At 39.5% G+C, this 10,948-nt stretch overlaps 1 protein-coding gene across 1 annotated transcript; it reads left to right on the top strand.

Annotated features, from left to right (window-relative positions):
* Window positions 1–3,064: 3,064 nt before the first annotated feature.
* Window positions 3,065–5,270, top strand: bsx (brain-specific homeobox). Its single transcript, XM_020484585.2, has 3 exons — window positions 3,065–3,473; window positions 3,945–4,135; window positions 4,234–5,270. The coding sequence occupies exons 1-3, from the start codon at window positions 3,221–3,223 to the stop codon at window positions 4,474–4,476; spliced, it is 687 nt and encodes a 228-aa protein (XP_020340174.1). The 5' UTR covers window positions 3,065–3,220; the 3' UTR covers window positions 4,477–5,270.
* The last annotated feature ends 5,678 nt before the right edge of the window (window positions 5,271–10,948 follow it).

Here is a 10,948-nt window from a genome sequence, read left to right on the forward strand (position 1 = left end):
TTTGTATGGCCCATTTTTACACGTCAGACATATTGCCGATTTTGACTCTACAGGTCTGATATGATATATACAGACAAACTATCCCAGATCTGGTCAAGTTAAGTGAACCGTAGTACCTAAAAGAAATTGTGACAGATACACTGTATCCAGGTATGACAATCCATATTGTGGAATAGCTATAACAACCTAGTTAGCGCTTTAGCAGAGTTTGGGAGGCATCGAGAAATTATACAACATTACTGTCCAGGGTCAGCCTACAGCAGAAAAACATAGTATTTTTCATGTGTACATCTTTCAAATGATTTTAGCATAGTATGTAGGGGATGCACAACAAGTTGCTATGTTGAACTATGTAAAAACAAAAACATGTATGTGTTTGGATCATACACCAATGTTGTGTTCTTGTGGCAGGCATTCTTGTACAACATTATGAATTAAATTGTGTCCAGGCTAACAGGATTGGTTAAGTGGAAGACCCAGATGTCATATAGGCTTACAAGGAAACCAAATATATTGCATGCAAGATGATGCACTGGTACCAGGTATACATATTCGCAAAACACATACTGTAGGCTGCGATTACACAGGCAGTCACATTCTGGTTATTTTTCCACTAATTGCTCTATTGACCAACCAGATCAGCTCTTTTGCCAATAATTAAGGCAAAATATCAGAATTGGGCTGCCTGTGAAAACACAGCCATATTGTGTGTGAAATTTGTGTGAAGATATCACTTCGATTGGTTAAACATTGACCGGAGTTAATTGATGGATGTCAGAAATGTTTAGGCCAGCGTTTCTCAAACCCAAACCTGGGGACCCCAAGGAGTGCACATTTAGTTTTTCACCCTAGCACTACACAGCTGATTCAAATGTTCAAGCTTGAGGATGAGTTGAATATTTAAATCAGCTGTGTAGTGCTACGGCAAAAAACATGATGTGCACCCTTTGGGGTCCCCAGACCGAGTTTGGGAAATGCTGGTTTAGGCCTATAGGACCATGTTTTGAGATAAAGGTGTTGGAAAAATGGACACATATTTAAATTAATATGACATAACAATTTCCTCTGGTGTTTCACAATCAATCATCTTATTGATGCCAAAAAGTCACTGAAACGTAATGATCTAATAGAACCTATTCATGCGCCAGAGCCACTGGTGCGTGATGTTAACCCTGACATGAAACAAAGATGAATTGCAACAACAACAAAAACTACTTATTTCCACTAGATTGAATTTGATTTCTCTTGTTACCAGATCAATAAATATTGTAACTGCTAAGAATGACCCGTCGTCTTTGAAGCTAACCGACGTATTACCAAAATGCAATGCTGCAAGCCTCTTATCGAACGAAAATAATACGCCACTTACTTTAGAGTGACGCAATGGCTCCCAGGCACCACATTTTACTTGATGAAGTTGGCTGTTAAAGCAGCTTAACCCCACCTTAAGAACGGAACGGATCCTATTGACTATCCGTGCAAAGACGATGTAATTGTCATTTGTTCAATTACTTTCTAATTTTCATCTAAAAGCAACTAGTTACCCTGATGTCCCTTTAAGGATAGAGGAGATGCACGTGCATCCGAGGCCTTCGCGTATTAGTCCACAATTTATCTGGAAAGACTATCTGGAAAGACTTAAAATAATAGGCCTAAAATGCTTTGCAAGTTTTTTTCAGACAGATAATTTGTCCTATAGGCCAATTATCTTCAACAGATGTTTATACAAATAGCCTTCTACAGATAGGCCATATATAAAAATGTAATAAAATAGGCATCGAGAGCATTACCAAAGTGAGCTAAGCTCTTCAAGTCATGTTATATTTACATCACTTAATGTCTCTGTTCACTCTTCCATTTCACTCTTCCAACTGTCTAATTGTGTGGTAGCCATAAAACTGTACTCTATGATGTATGGACTCAGGGAAAGAAACACAAACTAAAACAGTGTCTAAATCTGTCACATTTCCACAATCTTTAAACTGACTTTTTGAGTAATTTGCAAGGTCTACACGCATTTTCCTTATATAAGTTCATGCATATGGAGGACGTGTTTTAGATTTGGTGCAGTAATGCACTTTCGTGAGTAATTGAATTCAGTAATTAATTTGTTATGCCTACCTGATCAAATGGAAATCCTGTCCTCGCGCCCAAGGATTACTACTTCCGCTCTAACATCTCCCCTAATTGCCTAATAGCATTGCAGCGAGAATACTGCCTGCATTAAGACACTTTCACATTAGCTAGCGTGATTGGAAATGTGATGACAACACGATATCAACAAATTAAGGCTTCCGTCGCTTAAATGGCGCAGGAGCACCACTTGTACTCTCCCAGATTTTAATACCAACAATTACAGCCAATTTATGGCGGAATTAGCAAATACACCTGTCATCCCCCGCATCAGTGATCCGGGGGATGACTATGAAAAGATAGTAGGAGACAGACACTCTACTAGGTATTAGGGAAACAACAGGTAGGAACTGTTGCACAAAAATAAAATGCTATTCAGATCAGTAAATGTTAGTTTTCTGTCGTATATTTGGGGATGCCAACAGCAATCCCACCTATTGAGATCATTTAAACATGATAAGATATGCTACATGTAGAAAGTGAAACGTTATACAAATCACCTCCAGTTGTTAATCATTCGTGTTGCCTAATTGTGTAGCATTTGCCTTGTTATAAACGTTGATGTTGTTTATTTAAAAAAAAACACTGGTAATATGACAATATAAATAATAGTCTTAACGGCCTAAAACAGTAGGATATATGTCTATAGTTTATATTCACTGGAAAGGGGACGAATGAAAGCAAGTTTGACTGAGGTGCAGGAGGGAAAGACTGCAGGGCTCCGGTGGGAAGGCTGTTTCAGCACCATGGCGAGCGACCCTCCCTCTCCGTCGTCACAATCATTAATCCATACACAACTAATTCCATTCTCCGCCCCACCGGCGTGCTATTGGCTGATTACATATCAGTTTTATAATTTGCCACAGTCGCTCCACTTGGATAAATAGTAATCTACCTCCCTCTGAATAAATAGTAGGCTAATCTACCTGGCACCACTCACTGGCTGCCACACAGACGACCATTCTAGCGTTAGAAACTGAGGAAACGGAGGCAAGAAGTTTAGTGCTTCTCTTCCTTGGTTTGTTAGGGTGCACAGAAAATCAACACCACACGGACTCAATTGTGAAGGTGTTTTCAGAGATATAAGATGAATCTGAACTACACGTCCCCGGTTCCTCAGATGCCAGCCCAGAGGTCAACGTCGTTCTTCATCGAAGATATTTTATTACACAAACCAAAGCCCCTGAGAGAGGTATTCCACTTGCCGTTCTCAAGCTCTCTGGCTTCCCGGATGCCTCTCCTAGAATATGGATACCCACTGATGCCCACTCCGATACTAGCGCCTCACCCGCACCATCATCTACACAAGCCGGACCATCACCAGTATTTCTTCACATCTGGTAAGTAGGAAGGCACTGGATTGGTTCATGCATTCAATGAAGCGAAGGCAGTTACAGAGTGCAAGAACAGCTAAGACAACGTCGACATTTCATTAGGCCTATAATGATTTAATTCCAAAAGGATGTTATTTCATAATGTTGGTGCATGTATAATTTCCATTTTAGTAGTCTACCAATCCTAACAGCCTGACAAAACGATGGAGTGGTCTTGGGCGTTTTGCAACAGGTACATTGGCCAATTCATGCGTAAAAGTTAGTGCAAAACGTGTTCGAATAAATCCAACTCAATCAGAAAAAAAATCATACTCCATTATATAATGTTGTGCTAAATATAACGAGGCCTAAAGTAATATTCTACAGTGTGAAGAAATTGCATGGAGTACATTGAATTTAACTTAACAATTAAACTGTTAATATAATTGCAAAAGTTGTGTTGCAATTTCAATGTTGAATGCCTTATATATTTCACAGGGATGCAAATGCCGGGGTTATTTCAGCATCATCCGGAGTTACCCGGCAAGCATTGCAGACGAAGGAAGGCGAGAACGGTCTTCTCGGATTCGCAACTATCTGGTCTGGAAAAGAGATTTGAGATACAACGGTACCTATCCACACCAGAACGAGTGGAGTTGGCAACAGCGTTAAGTCTCTCGGAAACCCAGGTAAGAAACCTAAACTACATCACACTAATCATACCTTTCGGGATGGTCGCATTGTGCTTCAAAGCAAGTTTATGAAATATTCCACCTTTGTCACACAGGTGAAAACATGGTTTCAAAACAGAAGGATGAAGCATAAAAAGCAACTGAGGAAAACACAAGACGACCAGAAAAATCCGAATGACATAGATAGATCCATGGAGAACTCAAGTGAGAGTGAACTCAACGAAAAAAACACAGATGATGTTAACAGTGGAATCGACCCAGATTCATACATGTTAGAGGAAAATGAGGACGATGTTGATATCGAGGATGATATTTGCTCGCCAGAACGTTCACTATAGTGCAAGTGGCAAGTTGTTTTAAAAACAAATAGCCATAACCCAGTGTAAATGTCAATTATTGAATCGTGTATTTTAGGCTACATATGAAATATATTGCTTTTTTAAACAAATCAATGACAATAATGCAAAGTATTATTTATTCAAGCGTATATGCGTAATATGTCACTAACTACACATTCCCTTTAGGCTGTCTATATTTATATTTTCCGTGGCTGTGTAAAATGCATCATGTCAAACAATTGTACATAGGCCTACAAAATATAATCTGAAGCCATGTTCATTATTAGGATATTATTATCATTATTATTAATATCATTTTCGAATCAAACAAAAAACAGTCATTTGTCATCTTAAGATAGTTTTTTGGTGAATGTTTGAAGCCACCAGTTATGCAGACGATTTACGTTTACCCATGCAGGACCAGTTGATTATTTTGGGAGACAATCTGTGAGAAAATACATTTGTATGTTCCTACTTTGATAAACAAAAACAACTTAGCTCTTAATTTCAGCATGTCACATTTTTACCCTTTTTTTGCACTTTCGTTCTGGTAATCGGAGTATGTTGCAGCATTGAAGTGTTATTGTTTTACTATTAAAACGTGCATGATAAACATAACTAATTGTTTAGCCTGTACCATTTATCATGTACATTTGCCGGTTTATTATTAGGCTAAGGGATTGCAGTTGCATTTTCCTATAAACTTGGATGAACTGACCAATGTTTCAATTTAATGTCATTAATACTTTAGTATTAGTTAGTTATTAGTCAATAAGTCAATATTTATAGGACACTAGAGATTTAACTATTTGAATAGAATATTTGTATTTAATTGAAATAGCTTCTTGGAATACCTATCCATATTTCGGAAGTATGCCTAACCCTACTTTTGAAAAGCAATTATAGCCAATGATTATTTCCTGGCAGTCCGATTCTACGACCTCTTTGTACTTTAATAATATTTCGAATAATGATCATTAATTAATAATAGCTACGAATTATGGTTATAAGAATATTTTTAAGTAGCCTATTATTTTGCATAGGCCTTTCGACATTCACATAGCCAACCTTAGGCTTACAGGAAATTCCCCGGCCGTATCTTGAGAGGTCAGTTGTAATAGCGTTTTACTAAAATAACCCACCTGCTTGAAGAATCAGGGCCTCGTTTACCAGTTTCGGTGTAATTTAAGAATTGCGATGATCGTAGGCTACCCAATGCATCGTTATTTACGAGCCAAACAGTGTTTCCCAAACATGCACGCAGAGAAGCCGTTCGCTAAGTGCGTCATTAGACCATGTATCGATATTGATAGGCTCGAAAGAAAAGTAGCGCTGCTCTCAGATCAGCTTTCTCCATTCAAATCTACCTTAACATTATAATTATTCAAAATTACCGACGAAGGATCAGCTCCTAGAGAAATATTACCACCTGTTGCTGCAAATATTGAGGCGGCTAATTATGCTTACCCAATACTAATGCACTAACTAACAGATTGGCATATCACTGCGCACATCTTGTCACATATCATGAACCGTATTGAAGCTACAATTACAGACAGTAGCCTATTGACGAAATGTAACTCAATATGATTGAAATAGGCACATGTAGCCTATTTATCGTTTAACGAAGTCATGGCGGTTTTTATTTGAAGCATCGTTTAATCTTTCACTTTTTTTAACAAGTGCAAACACTGTGAGCTTTGTAATTGTAGTCAACTTCGTTCTGAGGTTATTGCGGTCAGTCAGACAGATATAATAATCTTGATTCAATGTTTAGCGGAGATCTTCTGTGGATAAAGTGATGCAGAAGGGCAAAACAGCATCTAACGATGCACTTTGGCTGCTCTACGAATAGTCTGGATCACCCATAGATGTTTGAAGGTTTTTAATTAAGAATCACGTTACTAACAAAGGCTATGTTAAACAGCTCGGCTACTAAAGATACATCGTAAGATCTTAACGCTACGAAGGCTCTGAGAAACGAGGCCATGGACCAGAACCACTACTACAGGAGTCACTTAGCAGTGGAGGAGATGTTAATCGGAGACTATCTGTTAAATTTGCTCATGCTGTGGTAGACGCCTTGGTAGCTGGGACCCCGCTGTGGAATAAAATAAATACTTCATCATACAATAATAAATAGTTGTTGCATGTAAAGGTAGAGCGGTAGCTATTCATAAACATTGTCATTACTTTTATTGAACTTGAGTTAGGCTATTATTGGTTACTGCTAGGCCTACTGGATCACCACATGTCTTGAAAGGAGCAGTAAGAGAAGACGCGCACAAAAGGCTGATGAGGCACACCGGCACCAGTGAGGGGATTCGAATAATCTGTCTCGGGCGCCCGGGTAGGCGTGTTTTGCACCGGATGAAAGTTGCTTGCTTTCGTTTCGGAACGGGCTGTATCTCTGGCTTGAACAAAGTGCCCCCTTCAAACCCCACGGCGTAATCGGCTCAAAACAAAAGTGACGTAATTAAGCACAATGATTCATGAATAGGATTCTGTGTTTTCACATGCGAAAGTGATTGATTTGGATAAAAACGCTTTATCTGTCTTCCCAACGAAAACGAATCAGAAAATGAACAACAATCGTTTTATGGGAAAGAGATGTATGTTTCTGGACGATACACAATACTGCCTTGTTGACAACATGATCAAGCTGTGCAGATTACTTTTCGATTTGCGAAAGGTGCTCCTCCCTCACAGGTTTTGCCCGTTCACGTCAAGGGCCATAGACCGATGCCCAGCGGCTTACCATAATAGAATTCGCCCACTGACTCAAGCAGCCGGCTCAAGAAAACATGGGTCTGTCACAAAAACATTGCGCTCAATGTAAGCTAATTTGGGACATTTGGAAAATTGGAATGCTAAGCTAAATGGAGACATTTGGACAGATATTTAACTCAAATAATGTGTGCACAATGTTGCTGAAATTACAAGTAAACCAACCATTGGTCTTTGCCTCTCCATGGTAGAATATGAATTGAGGCCACCCGCTCCAAACAAACAACATTTGACACCCAAGTCAGCTGATTTGTTCAGATAATTTTATGAACATTTAAGGAATGTTGTAAAACATAATTATTTTCTGGAAGTAAGGAAAGATTTCAGGATAAAAGCAAGTAATTCAGTAGCCTACAGTCCTGGAATTTTGTCAGCTCTTGCACACCACTGCCACACTTGAAAACAATATGCATTGATTAATGAAATCTTAGTGTGGCCCATTAGGTCGATTTGATATTTTTGTATTATTAAAACTCTATATATAATTCATGGCTTGTGTTTTAAATGCTCAAGAGTGCAATAAATGTGTACATTTTTCTGTTTGCAAAATATATTGTTCACAACAAGCTGTTATGTTACTAACTACTCTTCCCCTCAGTGACTCTGCCAGCAACAGCAGCTCCACGAGCACATAGGCTGTGCGAACATTGCTTGGATTGTTTTGCCGGATTTCATAGCATAAAATGTATCAGTCAAAGTAAATGGACTGTCCTTGGTCATTCACATGTGCGCTCATTCAGAACTTTTGGGTCTGATCTAGTCTCCCTCCCAATGAGTCTCTAGAGCCAGATGGCTTACTTCTGCACGTGAGGCTAGATCTGCGCTATCAGGTAACGATGGCGCTAAAGCAAAAAGCAAATTGTAATTAACTTGTAAATAAACGATTATAACAGTCATTTAAGCCTGTCATAACAGTCATCTACATCCAACAAGAGTCAAAGGACAGAGGGATACACTAGCTTGAACCTTCTCATCGCGGATCTGGTAGGACAAAAAAGCATGAACGTGGCTAGTAAATTTGATGGTTTCCCCCGTGGTGTTCATTAGGTTACATTGTACTGTAGGTGGCAGGGTGACATTTTGTGTGGACTAAAACAGCATAAAACAGGGTGTATCACAAAGCATGATCAAGTCAATTAGCCACCTACAATCATATTGAGAAATAGTTTGGTCGATTTTTTTGGTCAAAATAACCAGTTATTTAACTAACTGATAAACAGCTAGAAAGCTACAGCTAGCTGATGTTAGCTCCCATGCCAATTTCAAGTCTGTCTAAACTAATATCTGTCTAACTCATAAATATTAAGCTATTTCAGAATGAAAGTTAACTGGCTAGCACATCATGCTTTGTGACATTATATTAGCTACCTATCCCCAGTTAGATCATGTGTTTTCACTTATTGCATCTGCATGCTTGTTGCGTTCTCCCTGGTGCACTCTTTCCTTTGTGAGCTGGCTGCTCATTCTAAATGTTATAATCAATCTGTTCCAAACAGTGGCAGCATGTGTAGGAGGGGGTCATTCTGTTTTTGACATGCACAAGTGAATTCATTGTATTTATGCTGTTGTTCAAATGCATCATATTCTGCCATGCATCCTTTTTTGACCCCCACCTTGATCATTTTAATTTAAAACAATCGCAGTAAGGTACTTAACTGTTACCCAGAAAGGATTTGATATTGAGATAAAAAATGGCTGCGTTGGACCTTAAACAGAAAAGGATTGGGACAAATTAGGATTTGATAGCGCCATTGTATAATGAATGATACACAGAGATGCTACAGTAAAACACAATCAAAACGCAACAGTAATTGTTGGGACTTTAAATCACAATATTGAAAATAATGTCCATGTCTTGGTGAAAGTAACTCCTTCCTAACACACCCATTTTTCATTTTCTCTGAATATGATAAGGATCAGTAGGGCCTTTGGTCCATTGAATTGGTTTGTTGTTTGTACACATTCTTAGAAGATACTCACCTTAGATAATACTCACCAATAGCATGCAAACACTACCCTTTAGGCCTACAGGTGAGTAAACATAGAAATATAATGATTTACATTTGAGTAACTACGCCAATTTCTTCTGCTCTGGCAATGAGTGCTACATTTTTCATTAGGTATCACCTCTAGTAGAAACATTCTTTCTTATCCATTTTCTTTTCAGACAATTTGCCTTTTAACCCAAACCCCAGAGAAGCACAAACACCTACACCAAGGAGTTGCATGCCAGGGTCTGCCCCTGGAGCAGATTATGGGTTAGGTGCTTTGCTCAAGTGTGCAATGGCTTGCCGCATGCCACTTGCCACAAGATTTTCCTATCAGACTTGGGATTTGAACTGGCGACCCTCCGGTTGCTGCACCGCCTCTCTAACCTCTAGATGACCTGGCACACCCAAAGTAGTAGTGTAACAAGAGTGAGTGGGTGGATTCCAATCCATAGAGGTCATCCCTGAGACCAAAAACCTAATCATGGAGAACCTGGCCAGAGCACTGCTCAGGGTACCACTGGGAACACATTGGTTTGATCAGAACGTAATGGAACTTCAATGGTCATCGTTCATAGCTCAATTAGTGAACTGTGATCATCTATAGCAGGCATGGGCAACTTTGATGGCCACAAAAATCTGAACTCATCATGAGGGGTCGCAGTGTCTAGCGGGTCTGTGTACCCACATCTATACCCACACTTGCAGTCAGAGCCGGCCTTAGCCTTCTGGGCCTTAGCCTTTAAAAGCATGCACATGTGTACACACCATACCCACACACACACACGTACGCACTCACACGCACACAGGCCAAAATCATCAATACCAGCTATTATTTAATTTATTCAGTCATTTAAATGTGCACCAGGAGGCAGCTCCCCATCAATTTAGAAGGTTTACATTAACAGGCTCATCCAAACAGGATACACAGCACTCTCCCGCCCTTTGAAAAGCAAATCATGTCGTTTTCAAAACGTGATGCAGATTTACTGAGAAAATAAAAAGCGTTGAAGAGAATAGGCTGTGCAGAAGGTGATCAATTAAAAGATTAAGCGTTTTGCAACACATGGATGCATCTGCATTTGGGCCTAATAGTGGGGCCATCAGCTCATTTTCAGGGGCCTGCCGCCTACTTAGGCGCTGTCCTCACATCAAAGCGTGCACGTCTGCCCCGGCTATTCCAATCGGCAGAAAGGGATGCTAATTTAGCCTCCTTCATGTGTGGTGGTGAGAGACTCCTTCAATTAACTGGATTTCTATGGCAAAAGAGGGGTGGGGGGAAAGATGCAAAGAGAGTTGGTCTGGATAGGCAGTGTTTCTCATTAATTCAAAAGGTCCGGTATTTATTATTACCCCCACGCATCTGAGGCTTAAACACTAAAAACACAGTGCATCAAAGACGCCATGATGGGTTAAATAGAGACTATAATCAAATTAAAATATTACATAGGAGTAAATAGCTCTTTTATAATGATCTGACGGTTCTATTAAAGAAATGGGGGGTGCTTGAGATTTGTTTTATTGGTGGGAAAATTATCACTAGTTTACGGAGCCCTAATCAGGTGGGCTTCAAAGGGTCATCTTTGTTTGACTCATTTGTATCTGGAAGTAGAGACTGGGGGATACAGGGAGAAAATAATCAGGCACAGAACAAAAAGAGCAGATTATTTCAGATTAACAGCAGCAACCAGGTGCGT

This window comes from Oncorhynchus kisutch, linkage group LG6, assembly GCF_002021735.2.
Source record: "Oncorhynchus kisutch isolate 150728-3 linkage group LG6, Okis_V2, whole genome shotgun sequence".
NCBI classification, from domain to species: domain Eukaryota; kingdom Metazoa; phylum Chordata; class Actinopteri; order Salmoniformes; family Salmonidae; genus Oncorhynchus; species Oncorhynchus kisutch.